Source organism: Acartia tonsa, chromosome 3 (genome assembly GCF_053477335.1).
Source record: "Acartia tonsa isolate MP-2025a chromosome 3, ASM5347733v1, whole genome shotgun sequence".
NCBI lineage: Eukaryota > Metazoa > Arthropoda > Copepoda > Calanoida > Acartiidae > Acartia > Acartia tonsa.
Genome location: NC_137262.1, coordinates 28,881,034 through 28,901,762, shown reverse-complemented (window position 1 = coordinate 28,901,762; position 20,729 = coordinate 28,881,034). Strand labels below are relative to the sequence as shown.

The window sequence follows — 20,729 nt, the reverse complement described above, 5'->3', positions numbered from 1 at the left end:
TTTTTTTCTATGATAAGGGAATTTCCAGGAAAGGCAGGCATCTAGTGGGATAATTCAATGGCCAATAAAACATCAAATGATGATGCACAAAATTATACCTCTTCTATAGATTACAGTTAGTGGTTAAATAGTTTGGAGACTCCACTTAATGAACCTTCAACCAACTAATCAAATTAAATAAAGGTCCCCAAAGTTGTTAACCCAACGAATATGAAAATATAATTATAAAACTTTGGGGACAAGAAAGAAAAACACCCCAATGTACCTTCCCTCGTTGCGAGAAAAGGGACGACAATAACGAAGAAAACAAATCCAAACGTTTTTCGAACATACAGCTACAAGAGGCAGAAATTCACACATAAGAAGTAAGGATAGGTTTTATAAATCTATCCATAAGACCATCGCTTATCTTTCCTTTAAATCCATAACAAAAAGTATAAATTATATTATTTAAGCCAACGTTAAAACGATGGTCGATTAACGCAACATACCATAATAATTAACGTCATACGTCTGACAAAGCAGTATTTGCAATTTCTACACTACATGCAAAATTGTCAGAACTTAAAAATAAAATAATCAATAAGAAATTAACTAATAGGTTTTGTGTTTATTCAAATAACAAGTTACTAACATGTGTAGGTAATAAGAAAAAAAAACAAATTAGGAAAAGGACATTTTTTATCAAAAATGCAAAAACGATTCATTATTTCACAGCATATTTTTAAGTTTAAATAAAAATATTTCAATTTAATTATTGAAAGGTCCAAATTTTGAATGTTCTGTCGAATGATGAGGTGGCAATCATTGATCCATCTGGGCTGATATCACACGAGGAGACTTTGTTGTCGTGGCCCTTCAGGGTCGCCAGCGGTAACCACGTCTTGGTGGCCCACACCTGTAAAATAAAAATAAAAATAATTTAATTTAATTCGTGTTTTAGATTGATATAACAATAAAAAGTCAATATATTATAGAAATGAGAACAGTTAAGACCAATGAAATACAGCTAAGCATCTGTAAGATTAAGCAATCAGCGTTTTTTTGAATGTACTAGTTGCTACGCTACGTTGCCTATAGAGAAGGGCGGTAGATATAGGAAAATAGCAAAAGACCACCCCAATATATTTCTAAATATTTTGAGAAAGCAAATCCCGATCGGACAAGCCATTTTGGAAATCTTTCTCTGCAGACAAAAAAAACTTTATATTATAGAATTAGATTCTAAGGTTTTTAACGTGCTTCTGTTAAATGACTTGATTCAAATAAATTTCACGACTTAAGATCACGGACCGACAGCAGAACATGAGAAAGAGTAGCTGCGATACTATAAGCAAAATGCGCTTTTATCTTTTTCTCATAAATATATATTAGATTGTGAAAAGATGCTGATATAACTGCAACTGTAAAATAACAAAGTATTGGATACTTGTAAGAAAAATTGGATGGGAAAACTCAGGGCTCAGCAGCCGCGAGTCAGACACCTGTAAACATCGGGCAAATCAACCTTTTACAATTTAAAAAATCAGCTGAAAGGTATAAGGTGACCCATATGTTGCAATCCCTCTTTTCAAAATTATTTTTAAAGATACCTAATAGGTGTAAGTTAGAGGCTGACGAGCCATGGGATAAATATGGGGGGGGGGGGAGAGTTCATACAGTAGGAGTGGAGAGTATTGGGTAAAGGGGGGATGAGAGGGTTATCGATATTTAAGCCAGCTGCAAGTATTACTTTAGTAGAGCACATGAAAATGTGGTGCAACATCCAAATAATAATATATCGATTTATGTAATAGTATATCACTCCTTTTCCAAAGCTATTCTTGGATTTTAATGTACAATACAAAGCATTGCAAAAAAAGCTACCAATGTTATCATTTTGTACATATAGGAGGGGGCAGGGTTGGCAGGAAAAGTCCAGGGCAGATTGAACCACATGTTTTTTGCGGTTTTAACCACCAACAAAAATCCATAGCATGAGTCCACCTTGAAAAAAATGCTGTTTTCGCCTCCAGAGAGGTCCTAAATTACTACTTTTTCTTTAAAAACTTCTTAATTTTTCTTAAAACGCCGGATGGGGGGAGAGGGGGGTTGATTATCATACGCTGTTTAATCCTGTATCCTTAACATTTTATATGAAACCCTAAAAATTTAGCTAAAATAACTGCTTGAAATATATTAGATCTATTGAAAAATTTTGCTATTTACTAATATTATTACTTTGTGATTTTGCACGAGAACTATTTGATTTTATTATGGAATGGTAAGAAAGAAGGGGAAATGCGTAGCTGAACCTGCAAAAACACAATATCATTCTGCTTGTATCGAAAAAGGAAATAGTAGCTTTCACAATATTGCGTAAAGTTGTGAGTAAGATTACAGTCAAGGCGCTTATTAGGTACAACTGTTTTTAAATATGGTTTGATCAAAATTAAAAACAGTTAGACTTAATAAGCGCCTTTGACTGGGACCTTACTCACAAATTTACGCAATATTGTGAAAGCTGCTATTCACTTTATTGGCTGTTATCATAAAAACAACAGTGTCTTAGCATCTATCAATCTTTAATTGGAGTAAGGTTTTAGTATAAAAATCGACAAAACCTTACATTATCTCCTTAAAACCAAATGAATTTTATCAAAGCTAACACAAGTTAAAATTATACAATAAATGTTGTAGCCTTTAAAAATGTGCCATTAAACCAGCAAAAATTGTTCCTGTTTTAAATTTCAATGTTTAGCATGAGAGGAGATGGGGTTAAAAGGGGTTAATGGAGGAAATCGTTATTTTAGACTCGCACTCCTAACCAACACTTTCTAATCATTGCATAACCTCCAACTGAATGCGATAAGTTTCAAAATATTTTCCAACCTACACAAAAAATTACAGATTTCGTACATTTATCTTGTATAACACTAGTGGCTTCGCCCCTAGCCTCTAGAGGCTTTGCCCCAAGAGGTATAATTACATCTTCTATTACTTACCCAGCAGAATGGATTACAAATTTTCGCACCTACCCAGCAGGAAAACATCTTGATTAAATTCGCAAAATTCGCAAAATTCGTAAACTTCGTAAACTTCGTAAAATTCGTAAAATTCATAAAATTCGTAAAATTTGTAAAAAAAAAATGGGGGGGGGGGTGGGGGTGTCCCACCCAAGAAAATAGCTTAAAACCACATTTATTGTTTTTAGTGAGAGAATGTTGCTATTCTTTCATTCAAAATAAATGCTGGAATAAAAAATATTTTTAGCAGCCTGCGGCAGCCTGTATCAGAGCAAAATAAAAAATAAGGGGGGAATTTTTTTGTTTTTGGGGGGGGGGTTAGGGGTGTCCCAACCCCCAAGAAAATAGCTTAAAACCACCACAGGACCAATAGGTATATACCCTCAAGAGTAGAATCCGATCGGTTCAGTGGTTACCGAGATCTTAAGCTTCAGACGGACGGACGGACGGACGGACGGACGGACAGACAGACAGACAGACAGACATCGTACTACTTTGTATTATTGATAAGAAGATTTTCATTTATCAATTAGAGAATTCCTGTTTGAGTAATTTTAAGCGCACACCTATTGATACTACAGCAGTAGAAATAGTGTGCAACATTCAAGCACAAAAAGTAAATGCATTATTGTAAACAAACACGTAAACATAAATTCTGCAGTTTAACAGGGAGGGACGGGACAATTGATGTTAAATCATTTTTGTTCAAAGGCTTAAAGAGAACTATCCACGAACGAGAGCAAGTTATTCCAAGCACCTTCCAGTATTGATCCATAGTATTTTTTTAGTGAATATATTAGGTTTATGTTTAATACTTGGTTTATTGACTGAAAAGTTAGGTTTCACCATTGATTCATATAAAATTAACTTTGAAATGTAAAGCATTTTTTGATGCAATATCAACAAAGGCTTTGTTGAGTTCAAAGGACAAAACAAAATAACACGGCAGAAAAGCATCAAATGCTGTAAATTGCAAAAGTACATTAGTTAAACTGTTTACAATATTAAAAGTAACCAACCCTTTTTATAAATATACATTTTTAATCCCAATAATATACTTTTGCATTAAGCTTTTAAACAACAGTTTGAACTCATCAAAACATTTGATTACATTGCACCAAATAATGCTTAACATTTCAAAAAAAAAATCATATAAAACTATGGTGAAACCTAACTTTTTAGTTGATAAACCAAATATTAAACATAAACCTACTATATTCACTAACAAAATACTAAGAATTAATGCTGGAAGGTGCCTAGAATCACTTGCTCTCGTTCGTGGATAGTCCTCTTTAAAGTAGTAAATGAAGTAAAGGAATACCTACAAAATGGCGGTAGTCAGGAATGGATATCTATATATTTCACTAGGGCTTCCTAATCAGTGGCTTGCAGTGTTTTGATAGAGGGAATGTGACACTGTGAACCCATTGACAATAAGAAAAAGGCAGTCCTTTCAAATTTCAACTGGAGTGTTCCTATCCTAATACATATCTAGGAAGCACATACGGAGTTTTCGCTTTCTGTGGGGTTTCCAAAAGTATTAGATACTTAAATTGATTTACAAACCAGTCCTGTCTCTATTTTATTATTCTCAATTGATTTTCCTTTATCCCTGGAAGCTTTACAAGACAAGTTTAGAAATATAAAAATATATTTTGTGCACACTTTTAATTAGGTTTTGTCACGCACTCAAATAAACATTCAATACAGGGAGGGAGGGGACATTGGGCAGTTTATTACACTAGTCCCCAAAGTTTTATAATAACAATTTCTTATTCGTTTACTTCAACTTTAGGGACTTTTATTGAATCTTGATTGGTCGGTTAATTAAGTTCAGTCGTTTCAACCACAAATAGTAATCTACTGAGGGGAAAATTATGTGAATCATCATTGAGGTGAGGATGTACATCAATTTATCGGCTATTGTATTATCCCTGGCTTAAATTGGTGGCTGAATTCAAGTTTAACAAAATTCCTGATTCTTTATTTTGGAACAAAAAATAAAACAATTCAAGTGTTTCGTTCATTTCATCAAGCATAAGTACTAAGTAGTAAGAAAGTTAATAGACCAGGGATCCAAAAGAATATGACAATAGAAATGTGTCCCTTATGATGATAAATAAAATCACCCCTTCAATAGATAAATTCACAGGTTTAAACGATTGGATTATACTAGTTTGGAAATTGGAACCAACCAATCATAATTCAATGGAAGTACCCAAAGTTTTAAGCCAACAATTTACATTCCAATGTCCCCTCCTTCCTTAGAAAAACCTCAAAAGCTGTTTCCAAGCTCTTAAGTAACAAATACAAATTTTAGTAAATAATAATACCTTAGCTGTGCCATCATAACTGCTTGAGACCATATATTCGCCAGTGTTCTTCTCAAATCTAAACAAAAAGATAGCACATGTGACATAGTACATATGTAAAATTAGATATTTTCCTTACATTTTATCTCTCCGTGGATATTAAATAAAAATTATAAGATTAAAACCAGAATTACTTAGCTCCAAAGGCCGAAGCCCGGGCTAACAAAACTGGTATTACGTTTATAATTTTTTTAATATTCGTGGAAAATTATATATAATTTGATGCTTTACCTGATTATTCAGTATGGCTGAGCAACGGTTCTAATCCACCGAATATTAATCAGTTTCGAAGCCATACTGTAAAATTCTTTTCCTTTTAATATTTCAGTTTTCTAGTTTTGAACCGATTAGTAAAAGGTTGTTTTTGAGCCGTAAATATCTATTTTACCTGACGTTTGAAACCAGTTTTGTATGTGCGGGGATTGTGTATTCAATATTTCTCTTTCTAAGATCCCAGATCTTGCAGGAGTTATCCTGGCTACATGTCACTATGTGATATCCATCTGGTGACCAGTCTACCCCAGTAATACCCTGTAAATTATAATATAAATTAGGGTTGGCAATCAGAATCCGGAATCCGCCCAATTTTTGGCCAATTTTGGAATCCGAATCCGGAATCCGTTTTTTAATAGCGGATTCGGATTCTTAATTGGTAGGCTAAAATTAGCGTCTTGAGTTCTTTCTGTCAACTTCCCCTTTTTGAAGGCAAAGATTATCATCATTATAATAATATCTTTTAAAATCTGGTTCGATTATCAGAAGTGAATTATAGAGAACACCAAGAACATTAATTTTTAGGACATATGTAGCACTTAAATTTTTAATAAAAGCTTTTTAAAATATTGCTAGAATCCGGAATCCGCGAGAATCCGCCATTTTTTGGACGGATTCTTGTAAGAATCCGTCCAAAAATTTGACGGATTGCCATCCCTAATATAAATATAACTATATGATATCCATCTGGTGACCAGTCTACCCCAGTAATACCCTGTAGTAAGATATTAATAACATAAAAGCGACCATAACGATGTCTAGTAACGATCATCAGACAGAAAGTGTAAATTGTCATGGATAGAGGGGACATTGGGATGTTTATTACACTAGTCTCAAAAGTTTTATAATTGTTTTGCTTTACAACTTTGGGGACTTGCGTGAATTTTGATTGGTTTTTACATTAAGTTCAGTGCCCATACGTTTCCACCAAACGGAGGGTGTAATTTTGTGTATCATAATTGGGAGTGTGCATCAATTTATCGGCTATTGTCTTATTTCTTTAAATTCCTGGTAAAAAACCCTGCCTTCATGCATATATTTACCATCTACCAAACGCAGAATAGTGCAATACATCCGAGGATATACAAAGTTTATAAATACCTTAAGATGTCCTTCCAGAAACATGATACATTGTCCCGTCCTTATGTCCCAGACTCGACCAAAACTGTCCAAACCTCCACTACATACTAGTGACCCATCCTACAATAACAATTAATATTCATCATAACATATAAAAACAAGGATGAAAACATCCATGAGTAGGCAGCATGGCAAGTACAAAAAATCATAAAATGGACAAACGGATAAAGTGAGTTATAGATCTTCAGTAGTTATAACAAAGAAAAGAAACGTTTAAAGATTTATGTTCTTTTGAGCCTGGCCGACAGACAGATGTACAAAACAATGTATAGACTAGATTCACATATATCATAGGAATCTTAACTTAAAATTCCAGCTGTGTATCATCAATAGCAGCCGAGAAAATTACATTTTCCTAAATGAGAACTCGGATCGTTCAGTAGTTAATGAAGTCTTTTTTAAGAATATATAAGGAAATTTGGCGTTATCCTCTTAGAAAATATTTTTTCAATTTTTTTCAATTTTGAAAATAATAAGCTTCAGACAATACCTAAAACTTTTCTACTTTATTCCTATAATAGGATATGTACTGTTATCTGAAACAAAAAATCTAGAAAAAATACTTTACTTACACTTTGGAAAGCAAGACAATAAACTTCTTTGCTGTGTCCTTCCTGATGTAATACTTCTGTTAACTGTTCCAGGTCCCACAACCTTTAAGATTATTTATATTTATGATTGATTTGTAACAGATTTTTAGAATTTGTAAGACAAAGATACTCTTTTTGGACAAATTCAAGAGCCTCATATTACAGGAATCTTAAAGGAAAAGACAATGGACGATAAAATGATGTATATCCTCTATTATGATAAACAAAATTAAACCTGTCTTCCGTAAAATACAAAGTTTAGACACTGCTAGAACCAAACTAAGCATAAATAAAAGTACCCGATATTTTTAAGCCGAAAAATACCTAAGAGAACGTGTTTAATTATGAAACTTTGGGTACCGGTGATATTACAGTCCAATGTCTCTTTCCTTCCCTAATGTTCAAAAAAAACACTTGAATTTTCTAGTTTTATAATTATCATTACTTTCCTAGCTACCCTTTCAAAAAAACTTTTAAAAAGAATCCTCTCTAAAGCAATTATCATCAAGTCCAAACTTTCCAACAAAGATATACAGAAAGTAAATACTAAGAAAAATAAAGTTTTCCTAAATTTTCAGGATTCATTTCTACTTTCTAGAGAGTTAAAAATGGATATTTTACTACTTGGATATTGCACCAGATTTTCATGTCCTCAGATAAAGTGATGCTCACAGCTGGCTAAATTAACGATACCTCCCATCCACCCCCTTTACCAAACCCCATCCCCTCCTAATGGATGAACGAATTGTACAATATGGGGTCCATATTATCGAGCTAAATTAACGACAAATTTTCTCCTGTCAATATATCTACATATGTCCTATATCCATTCAGCTAAAAATACATATATAGGAGGATATTTTACAAAGTTATAAATCAGATTGCACTTCTGAGTTACTTACAATTTACTTGTAAGTTTGTTTTTATTTCTAAAGAACTAAATAGAATCTTTGCTAATTATTTCTATAAACTTTTTAAGAGTATATAAATGAAACCTAATATAGATAACAGCTAGTGAGAGAAAAACAGATGCAGTTAACAAAAATCTAGTAAAAATAGGCATAAAATGGAAATTAAATAGTAATTTGAGTTACAATAGAAATAATAATGATTAGCTGCGGTGAAACCTATTGATATAGAATTCGTGGATATATGTATTAACAGGGAGTTTGTCGTTAAATTATGTTGTTAATATGGATCTCATTTATTAAACAGTTCGTTCATCCAGTATACGGAAAGGGTATCGTTATTTTAGCCTGATGCGAGTATAACTTTATTACAGTACGTGAATCTGGTGCAATATAGAAGTAGTAATATATCCATTAACATATTGCACTGACCTCCATGAGTTATCCCAAACAGCTGTGCCGAGGAAGCGTCCACTGGGATGATATGCACACCGAGATACTCGTGCGTCATGTCCTAACATATTAAAATAAATCTTTGTATAAAAGTAACAAGATGTCTGCCTGTCTGTTACGAAGGATCTCACAATCACTGAACTGATATGGTTCTCCGTAACAGCGTAGCTACTTATAGTTTTAGGGAAAGTTTTTATTTTGTGGAAGGGTATCTCCACCCTCCCAAAAAAGCCCTTCGAAAAAAATATCCGCCCCCACCAATTTCTATAATTAAAATTGAGAGAAGAGGGTTGACGTTCTTCCAGCTCTTCCCTCAAGTATTATTACCGCTAGATGTATGTTTTGATGTCTGTGTCCAGTAGGTAGATATTAAAAAATCCCCATTTAAGAAAGCTTCACATTGTTTTAAGAACACTTATACAGACGTTTGTATTTGGTTTAGAGAAAAATGCCTAAAAATCACCTTCAATGTCTGCAATAGGTTCATCCGAGTCCAAGGACCACAATTTGACAGCTCCATCAGCTGAACAGCTAGCCAGGTTGACCTCTTCAGCCTCCAGGCCCAGGGTGGCCTTGGGGTTAAACACAATGGAACCAACATGGGTGGTGTGACCTCGCAGAGGTCGAATCTATAAATAAATATCTAATATCAGCAAAGGATTTAAATTATTTTATTTTTATCTGTATTGATAACTATAACACAATTTGAAAATCTTCGGGGAAAAATAGAAAATGCAATGTAAAAATTGCCAACACAAATTAAGTTTTGTGAGTTTTTGTTACCTATACTTTACGATTTTTTCACTTTCATGTTTTTAATGTAGCGCATAAATAAATAACTGAATGATTAAAAACAAACTATCGAAACTCAAATATTACTCACAAACAATCTAGCAAGTAAATAAATGTTTCTAAAAGATAGAAAATAAGGATGGCAATAACCATCAGTAGCAAAGCAAAGGATCAAAACTAAATTTTCTTAAAACATTAAGTAAAGAAAGACGTACATTATAAAGGTTACTTATTAGAAAACTAAAACTTAACGTTATGATTGTACAGACGGACAAACAAAGTGATAAGGTAAATTCTCATTTATTGGGCGAATCAACATTGAAGTTGTAAGACTTAAATATCAGTTGAAACGAAAATTACATCTTATAGACAGGTTTCACTACACGATCTCAAATAGATTTCCAATGGAATTGTTTTCTTAAGATTAATTGAAAAGTATTGCAACACTTGATCATGGTTCTTACAAGGTTTTCTTTTTTTAAGCAGCGCAGCTACTATAAATAACTAAACTTTTGGTCTATCTGTATGTGTGGTCACTTACAGATTGTTTTTAGAACAGTCTTTAAGTAATTAGTCTTAACTCTGCAGCATAAATATACTGTCAAAACTGTAAAACAAGCAATTAACTTGTATATTTTTTAAATAATCTAAAATGTTTGCCGTGCAACTTGAAAACAATAATGTCCTTGGTTGTTAGTAAAGTAAAAGATTTTTGCAAATAACTAGCTTGCACAATAACATGAATGCAATAAAACTTATTTATCAAAAATAACAAATGCTCTTGCCAAAATAAGATTATATTACAAAAGTTGTTTTACTAATAACTATTTCTGGTGTAGAGTTAAAGACAACACGATGCTTTCTTTAGCTAGATAATAATGTTTTTTTGAAATTAAAACGCTAGGTATTGAAAAAACAAAAGTATGGCTTTTCATAATTAACTGTTCATTATGCAAGTTGATAGCTGCAAAATATTTGTATTAGCTGTTATATGTTACTTACTTAATCGTCAAATGCAATCCTAAATAAACCAAGTATTTTAAAAAAGGACAACTAACCTCTTTACAGTCAGGTACACTCCATAGTTTACAGAGACCAGACCAGGAACCTGTCACCAGCATCTTGCTGTCAGGACTGAACTGGCACCAGGATACAGGTCGGGGATCCACAATTTGACTGGCCTGCAAATAAATTGTTAGCTTATTTATGTCTACAATTTTATATTAAGATTTTTTTCGTACGAGTAAGGGACTTCATAAATCTGGTACCTGCCGTCCACCATAATCATATCCTGGACCTTTTTGAAGCTTCACTGTAAAGAAGAACCATATCGGTTCAGCGATTAGCGAGATCCTTTGTACAAACAGAGAGATAGACATCCTGTTACTTAATCGTCTTTGTTTCCCCCAAATTATTTGAATCAATGGGAACTATGAATATAATATAAGTCGTGTACATATTGACACGCGAAAATTTTTCATCAATTTAGGTTGCCAATATGGAACTTATTTATTGGCCAGTTCGTTCATCGAGCAGGAGGGGAGGGGTTGGGAGGTTTCTTTTTTTACCTAGTGGGAAGTATAACTTTATTAGGGTATATGAAAATCTAATGCAACATCCATGTAAATATAAATCGATTATTAGATCATACAAAAATATCATTCTTAAAATTAGGGTTGGCAATCCGACCAATTTTTGAACCGAATTCGGATTCTTAAAAAATCCGCCAAAAATAAAACAGATTAATCCGTGGATTCCGGATTCTTATTTCTATTAACGGATTCCAGAGTCTAGCAATATTTCAAAAGGCCTTTTTAAAAATAATTTAAGGGATAAAATTTTAACAGGTACTGGGAAGAATCTAAAGCTGCGTTTTTTTTATATTTTCACAGTAGCTTTTCTCCTATTTCTAGACTATACAGCGGCCAAAATGACTTTGTTAAAAATTAAAATATATATTCGGACCAAAAAAACTCAAGACGTAATTTTAGCCTAACAATTAACAATCCAAATCCGCTATTGAAATAACGGATTCCGGATTCGGATTCTGGATTGTCCAAAAATTGTACGGAATCCGGATCGGATTGCCGACCCTACTTAAAATTGAGCCTACCTCAACATCAAGAGATTTCATTTTCTTTTGTATTTCCTGTTTCTTGGCCATTTTTGTGTTTTCTGGTAGAGCGGCCTCAGTTTTGAGCCTCTGTATTCGCTCCATGGCACGGGGTATGCTGTAGTTTACCACCCATTCTCGTGCTAAATAATGCAGTTTTATATCTTTGGTTTATTCAGGGGTAGCTATTCTAACAATCAATTATAAAAAAAAATCAAGAAACCTTTTAAAGTATGGTGGGGGTATATTTTGTTTTTTCATGGAACTGAAGAGGGGTAGGTAAGAAGGGGAGGAAAAGGAGAAGGGGGTTGTGTGGAAATTTTCCTTTAGAATTGTTTGTCAGAATATCATTCCCTTTTCCCTGGGTATATTAGATTAAGAATAAAACTCTTACACACACTTACTGATTTAATGAATTGTTAAAAAGAAGATTTTTGTATTCAATTTACTGTTCTTAATTCATCATTATTTTATAGGTATTTGTTGCGCTACTTGAGGATTAATTGCCCCTTTGACCGAGGCTAGTTTGTAGTCCAGTGTTGCGGATCCGGATCCTGTGGTATAAATTTATGGAAAAATCTACCTAAATTTATATAAAATAGTCACTTACAAATTTACAAATTTTACAAAGGAGGACATCATCTCAGACATTCTCGTGATGAGAGCCAATCTTTAAGGTTTGGGTTCAGACTTGAAAATTAAAAGTATTTTAGACATCGATATTAAAGAATAAATATTTTTTGAAAAAATTGGTGATTTTATTTTTATTGTCAAGGATCCGGATCCGCACTGACCAAATTTGGAGGATCCGGATCCGCATACAATCAATGCGGATCCGCAACACTGGTTTGTACTAGAGGCTATTTTGTCCGAGGCTATTTTGCATAAAATCCAAAACTTTGGGTACTTTTATAGAATTCTAAATGGTTGGCTCCAAATAATAACAAATAATTTTAATTTTCAGAAGGGAGTAATATTATGTATCATCTTTGGGGATGTACATTAATTTATCATTCATTGTCATATCCCTTAAGACCCATAGTTAAGCATACCTATTTTTAAAGTTTCAGGTCCCTCGTGATACCAGGTGTTGTCATCATCCTTTTTCTCCTCAACTTGCTCGGTCTGAAAATTAAATGGATATTGAAATTGATGCAGTATGTACGTGGATATAATAATAGGAAAAAATTGCCGTCAATTTAGGTTGATATTTCCCCTGCCATTCGATGGTCAATTCGTTCATCTAGTAGGAGGAAAGGTGATGTGGTAAAGGGGTGGAGGGAGGGGATCGTTATTGTAGCCCGCTGCACGTTTCACATAAAAATCTGGTGTAAAATCCTAGTAATAATTGAAATTGACGTGACACATTAGTTTGATTGGTAGAAAATTGGTAGAAAATTGTGTTTTTTTTCCGAATATTTTTATCATGGTTTAAGAAGTTAATCTTAGCAATTGAAAACATACCCTTGGTAAGTGTAATCTTATGAAAAATAATATGAACCTGTTGTTTTTTCTTTGCCAATACATCTACACCAAGCTTTCCAAGAAGTTCTCTTAACCTGAAATAAAAAGGATGGATGTACAATTACTGTCTTTTCTATGAGTTTTATTAATTACAGTTCCAGGACAAACGCGAGAGTATCTAAAATATAAGTCAATTCAGTATTTCTGTACAGGACAGGTTGGGTGAAAATATGAATACAATTGGTCCCCTACGGGGTAAGGCATCTAAAGAACTTATAAGATGGTATAAATAGGTTATATAAGGTTAAGTGTTGCGGCTCCGCCGAGATGGAGCCGCAACAAAATCAAAGGCTTCGCAATACTACTGAGAAGGTTCAATAATTAGAGTAAAACACTAGAGGGAGAAGGGGTTAAATAACTGTATCTCCCCATCGCAACCACCTTGCGCAATGCGCAACCCCTCTATTGAGTCATTGAAAATCAACCAATGGTGTAGTTGCTTATATTAACACAGCTAAGTAGCAGAAAATAGTTTAGAAGCAGACAAAAGAGGTCTTTGAAATATGAAGGGAGGTAGTTGTCTGTATTTACATCTATACTATAGATCTGTTGGATTAATTTTTTTGGGGGGGGGACTTTGCTTTTCTTTATGAAACTAAAAAAAAGGAGGGGGCTCTAATTCAACGCAACCCCCCCCCCCCGGCCCCCCCCCCCCCAACACAAGTGCTCCTTGAGGCCTCTAGGGGGCGTAGCCGCTTGTTTCAAATAAAGTATAATATTGACTGTTTAGACATCTAAAACCGAAAACGTTACGAGCCCATGGATTATTAACTTTAAAATTACGGAAATAAATTCACGTTTCAACCACAATGCTTTTCATCAAATAATAAGTTGTGAAAACACTTTCCTCTTCTTCTTTGTGATGAAGTTTTGACATGAATGTTATGAATTATTGTGGGCTTATCCATCAAAACTTTAATTACATTAATTACTTTTGCAAAACTATCTCTTCCTTCAACATTTGCAATTTAGTTTAGTCTTCTCAGGGCCTTTCTTAATTAGCATTCTGTGAAGATGAAATGAAAAGGGTAATTATTTTATTAGAACGGGGATATTTTCATGAATGGGTTTAGGAGAAATCGAAAAATTTAGCTGGGAAATTATTACAAAAACTTAAGTTTTAAACAGAGGTTATGGGCAGAGAGAGAGAGAGGGGGGACAATGGCCTGTTCATTCACTAGTCCCCAAAGTCATATAATAACGTTTTCCTATTCGTTTGTTCTACGATTTTGGGGACTTTGGTGAATTTTAATTGGTAGGTTAATTAAGTAGTGTGCAAAATTACCCATATGATCAATTCACACTTAGAGTACTATTAGAAATAGGTAGCTTAAATCTTATAAAGCTTATTTTTTATAGTATACAACCAGGGTGTCGGAGCCGTATAATTTTGATGCGGCTCCGGCTCCTACCTTAAAATTAATATATCAATTTTTGTTCATTGTTGAATTTGATAAAATAAAATAAATAATATAAAATATTTTGCTTTTATTTCATTAAAGCTATATACAAATAGAAGGATGTGTGTCTATTTGTTAAGTAACAATAGTTTTTCAGTTGATTATATGCAGGGCGACCACTCCAAAACAAAAAAAATATAGTATTTTTATAGTATATTTTTTTAATCCATATAGTATATATAGTATATTTTTTAAAACTCATATAGTATGATATAGTATCGGACTTAGAATTATTTAGTAATACATAGTATATACATCATCAATAATAACTCAAAGCATAGATGTTATCAAAGCAATTTTACATATAAGGGGCTTACTCTGTGATTATTAGGCTAGGTATTAATGTGAGACTATAGGTTATTTAGGATAAAAGTTTACATTTGGTTAGTATTTCACATATATTTAATCATTTTTTGGATAGGTCTCAGGTTCAGGTGCTGCAGGCTATCTGGAAGGTGGTTTCTGGACAAGTAAAAAAAATTAAAATTTCTGTTTGAAGAGTTAGAGATCAACTTATAAAACTAAATATGCATCTTTTTGGATGTCATTAACATAAATGAACAGGGTTGGCATAAAAAAACCCAAGTAAAAAACCCAAGTTGGGTTTTATTGGGTTTTTTAACTCAAAAAAACCCAAAAAACCCGGGTTTTTTAAAAATGTACCTTTTGTCGATAGTGTTAACTCTAATGTGACTTATAAGGAGTACTATTTTCAAACAAATGATTGATATTATAAAAACATTTTTTTTTAATTATTGTATAACTGCATTTTAACTGCTTATTTTTATATATAAGTAAAGGAATGTCTGTCCCTATGTACCAAAATAACTCCCTAACCACTGAACCGATATGGTTCTCAATTACAATTAGCTTCTCATGAGTCCGTTGAAGATTTTTAACTACTTGGGGGGGGGGGGGGCAGATTTCCCATAGATTTGTGGTGCCCTCCCCCAAAATTGGAATAAACCTTCCCTGGACCTATGAAAAGCTACCCTGTACAGGAGATTCATACCGATTCAGCAGTTAGCGAGATCCTATGGTGCAGACAAACATCCTGTTACTTTATAAAAATGATTTAACCTTATATCTTAAAATTCCTAGGTAATAATCTTTAGACAACAATAAAACCCAATGGGTTGGGTTATTTTTTAAAAACCCGGGTTTTTACCAACCCTGTAAATGAAGAAAAAAAAGTTCTGGTCTTGCAGGCCTCCAGGTCCACTCTGGACAGGTTATAGATATTTTTTTTTATTTGAAGAGTTAGAGGCCAACTAATAAAACAGAATATGCATCTTTTTGAATGCTATTAACATATCTGAAGAAAAAATTAAATCGGCCTCCAAATTCTGGTCCTGTAGGCCTCTATATTCACTCTGGACAGGTAAAAATTCAAATTTCTTATTTGAAGAGTTAGAGGTCAACTTTCAAAAAAGAATGTGCATCTTTTTGGATTAACATAACATAACTGCAGAAAAAAATTAAAATCGACCTCTAAGTTCTGGTTCTGCAGACTCTGGACAGGTAAAAATCAAACTTCCCTTAATTGAACAGTTAATGGTATATTTGTAAACAAAATGAGCTTATAGTTGGATATTCTTTATATATTTGAAGGAAAAAAAATATGGCCTTCAGGTTTAGGACCTCTAACTCTTCATATAAGAAATTTGATTGTTTACCTGTTCAGAGTGGACCTGGAGGCCTTCAGGACCTGAACTTAGAGGCTGATTTATATATTTTCTTTAGATATGTTAATAAGATCCAAAAAAATACATATTCTGTTTTATAAAATGACCTCTATATCTTAAAATAAGAAATTTGATTTTTTATCTGTCCTAAATTTTTTTCTTCAGATATGTTAATAACATCCTGAAAGATGCATATTCTGTTTAATAAGTTGATCTCTGAACCTGGGCTTGACATCGGGGGCTAATTCTCAACTTTTTTTCAGATATGTTAATAACATCCAAAAAGATGCATAGGATAAAGCGGGGCGATCTCGGTTTTGAGGTGAAGTCGGTATTTTTTTGACCACCTTCATTAAATGACATTTTTCTCCATGTTCTAATCGACTGACAGAAAAAAACATAAAATCAAATTTGTTCCTTATTAAATTGCCTACAAAAAAGTATAAAATGAAATTTTTGTGAGATGAATTTTTGGGGTACTTATTGGGTCTTAAAGTCGGACGACAAAAAAAATTTTTTTCGATTTTTTTGCTTCGGTCGGAAAAACGGTAAGTTGGACAAAAACTGGTAAGAGCTAGAGCTTAGACGTCTTCAGGGGACTTATTAAGAATCTAATAGGCTATCCATTTCCGTTTAAAACTTTAAAAAAGCTTGTATAGTTTTTTCTTAAATCGACTAAAAGTGAAGCGGGGCGAATTCGGTTTTTTCACTTTTTATACTAACTTTTTCAATTTTATATAAAAAAGTGAAATTTTCGAGAGAAAAAAGTCAAATTTCTCGTACTTAGAAAAAATTTATTTTTTTTTGTAGAAAAAATTGTCCGATCTTCATAATTTTTTTTTGTGAATGCTCTTTATTACATTTAGCAACTTTAACCTTTAGGGCATGCTGTAATTAAATTGATATGTCATAGGTTTTTTGAAGCTGGAAAATCGACCACAGATTTTGCCAAACTTTTCTCTTTTTTTCAACTTGATTTTTTTAGAAAATTTTGCTAATAGAACTAATTTTTTTTGGCCAAATCTATTCAAAATTGCCTGAATTTTAAGGATCAGGCCTTTAAAGTCATAAAAAGTTATTTTTTCTAGTAGTATTTTTATGTTTTTTATCAAAAAAATTTTTGGAAAAAAGTCAAATTTCGCGTACTTCGGAAAAATTATTTTTTTTTGTAGAAAAAATTGACCTATCTTAATAAAATTTTTTGTGCATACTCTTTATTACATTTAGCAACTTTTACCTTTTGGGCATGCTGTAATAAAATCAATACGTCATCGATTTTTCGAAGCTTGAAAATGCCCTACCGACTTCGCCTCAAGGCGGGGCGAAGTCGGTGCCGTTTTAGAGATCAATTTTGACAAACTTCCCAAAGTCCTAGGTTTACGTCCTTTTAGGACCTGATCGACTTTTCAGAGATCTTTCTATTGGTCTTGGTCCCATTTAAAAAAAATAATTTTTACCAGTCCAGAGTGGACCTGGTGGCCTGCAGGACCAGAACTTGGAGGCCAATTTAAATTTTTTTCTTCAGATATGTTAATAACATCCTGAAAGATGCATATTCTGTTTAATAAGTTGTTCTCTAAATTTTACAATTTTTTTACCTGTCCAGAAACCACCTTTTAGCCTGCAGCACCTGAACCTGGAAACTTATAAAAAAAAATTATTAAATATAAGTGAACTACTAACCAAAAGTAAACTTTTATCCTAAATAACCTATAGTCTCACATTAATACCTAGCCTAATAATCACGGAGTAAGCGAAAGTGGTAAAACTTCCCCCTCACCCTTAAGTTAATTCTATGAAAAATAACTGATATTTAAATCATAGGTAATCACAAACAAAAATATATTTAAAGGATTTTCTTCATCTCTTTTTTACTGTAGAGATTTATGCATTTTTGTCGTATCACAGTATCTTTTGAGCCCCCCGAAGGGGCTAGAAATAGGAGAAGACCTACTGTGAAAATAAGACAAAACGCTCCTTAAGAGGCGTTGTCACAAAACTGACAATATTAGTTTTTTTGTTATATAAATGAAATATTATATAGTATATATAGTAAATTTTGGTCAAGTAAAGGTAATAATATATAGTATATATAGTAAATTTTGGTCATATAGTATGATATAGTATCCAAATTCATCCTATATAGTATAAATAGTATATATAGTATGCAGTGGTCGCCCTGTATATGGAAATAGACCTTTGCCAAATTATAATATTACTTAAAAAAATTATTTTTAGCTTATCTGGAGCTGGAGCCGTTTTTAACGAAAAATACGGCTCCGGATCCGGCTCCACCAAAAATGTTGCTGCTCCGGCTCCGAAACACTGTATACAACAATCTATAATATATCTTGGGTGGCAATGGTGGAAAACATTACTATACCTGGTTCTCCTATCTGCTGGCCCTTCTCCAAACAAGCATATAGGCTCACCCAAAGATCTCAGATCTGCTTTAACCTGAAAAGAACAATAAAAATTATGTTATATTTACTTTTACTTGAAACTGATAAATTTAATAATGAAATGTTTTTCTTCACAAAATTTTTTAAAAGTATTAAAGTGTTTTTGTTATACGTTAGAATCTCGCTTACCACTCAAACGTTTGAGTTTTCCATACTATAGAAGGTTCACGTAGGTCTTGGGATAGATTTTATAACTCCTTCTTCCAACTTAGAACAAGCTGCTTGATGATAGAGGAGCACCGATAAGAAAATATAAATTGGAATAGTTTGTTACTGTACTTTGCTGACAATATACTTTTTTAACATCAAAACTATTTTTCAACAGAAAAAAGTAAAATATTTGAGCAAGTCGTGTTTTTTAAGGAGTGGAGGTAATAAAAATTAGAGACTTAGTAATCAAAATGAAATATCTTTCTTAAGCTATTAATGACTACAAATACAACTTAAAATATGTATTTCCCAAACCAGGTCCAACAGTGTCATTCAAGTTTTGTTGAAAGGTGATATTTATTAGGATACATGTCATGTCATGTTATCTCATGTTATACGCAGAAATGCAGGTCAAGAATCTGATTTATCCATTAAAAAGTCAAACTTAAACTTATGGTTGTATTGCTTTCCTATAAATGTGAATATAATACACAACTTAACTTACCTACCAAATGTACTTTTACAGAAATGGCAAACCTATTAAATCTCTAGTTCATATCAACTCTTTACAGTCTGCAAACTTTAGTCTTGTCCATAACAGGGAGGGCGGGGACATTGGGCTGTTTATTACACTAGTCCCCAATGTTTTATAATAACATTTTCTTATTAGTTGGCTTAATAACTTGGGGGACTTTTATTGAATTTAGATTGGTTCGTTCATTAGGTTGGGTGTCCAAAGGTTTCAACCCCTATTTGTAATCTACAGAATGAGTATTTTTGTGCATCATCATTGGGGATGTACATTAGTTTATATTTGTGCATTTGTCTTATCCGTTAGATCCCTGGTTCCAAAAGAAGAGTTTGAAGTAACAAAATTGAATTACAACTAAACTAGAAAGCGTCAACTCTACTTAAACTTTCAAGTTTCATTTGTAGTTAAGGTTGGGTTAGGTATGTAATTGGAACAATGGATATAGAATACGTGGATATTATGACTGTAGAAATTTAGTCGTTAATATGGGTTAAAACAAAGGTCCTCATTTATTGGTCACTTTGCTTCTCCAGTAAAGGAGAGGGAGGAGGGGGCTGAGAAAAAGGGAGTATATGGAAAGTATCGTTCTATTAGCAAGCTGGAATAAATATTTTAACATTGTATGAGGTAATCTTTCACACTATCCAGGTATTCTAATCCATTATTGAAACATTTCTATTTAATCAAAGTACAAACTTTTCAATCATACTCATTTAAATAGATTTTGTATACCTAATAAAAAAGATTACAAAAACTGGCGAATTTTGACCGTAACGAAGCAACTTAAGTACCATTATGACTCAAATACCATTGGGAATATAATTTACGCAGGATATTCTTTTCTACATACACATAAAACACGAATGTAACATATAAATACCTAAGATAAATACTGGGCTATTAGATGTTTTAAAATCTTCAACCAACATTCACTGAAATTATTAGGTATATAATTCTAGCTATTTATCGCATCTTTTTATAAATATGAAGAAAAAAAAGATCATTAGAGCCAGTTTTGATATTCACAAATGGCCGAAGCCCCGGGCTAACAAAACAGGTATCAATAAGAGGATTTTAATTTTAATATTCGTGGAAAATTGTCTCTTCTAATCCATTGGATATTTATCGGTTTCTTAGTCTATACTGGAGAAAAGCTTTTTACCTCCGCATCGTTTGTGGAAACTGTGATGGCTCGAACCCGCCGCCGGTTCTCAAATTCTTCCAACATTTTGAGTTTGTCACTTGGGATCGTCTCCTGTTTATTTACATC

At 33.0% G+C, this 20,729-nt stretch overlaps 1 protein-coding gene across 1 annotated transcript in view; it reads right to left on the bottom strand.

Annotated features, from left to right (window-relative positions):
* Positions 1–595: 595 nt before the first annotated feature.
* Positions 596–20,729, bottom strand: part of U4-U6-60K (U4-U6 small nuclear riboprotein factor 60K) — a 21,298-nt gene continuing 1,164 nt past the window's right edge. Inside the window, exons 3-15 of the mRNA XM_080153479.1 lie at positions 20,622–20,716; positions 18,699–18,772; positions 13,148–13,205; positions 12,699–12,771; positions 11,647–11,789; positions 10,592–10,714; positions 9,205–9,370; positions 8,721–8,802; positions 7,363–7,444; positions 6,752–6,850; positions 5,766–5,908; positions 5,339–5,396; positions 596–898 (exon numbers count right to left, since the gene is read on the bottom strand). Of these exons, the coding sequence (XP_080009605.1) occupies positions 755–898; positions 5,339–5,396; positions 5,766–5,908; positions 6,752–6,850; positions 7,363–7,444; positions 8,721–8,802; positions 9,205–9,370; positions 10,592–10,714; positions 11,647–11,789; positions 12,699–12,771; positions 13,148–13,205; positions 18,699–18,772; positions 20,622–20,716 (1,340 nt within the window). The 3' untranslated portion in view covers positions 596–754. The remainder of the gene's footprint in view (positions 899–5,338; positions 5,397–5,765; positions 5,909–6,751; positions 6,851–7,362; positions 7,445–8,720; positions 8,803–9,204; positions 9,371–10,591; positions 10,715–11,646; positions 11,790–12,698; positions 12,772–13,147; positions 13,206–18,698; positions 18,773–20,621; positions 20,717–20,729) is intronic.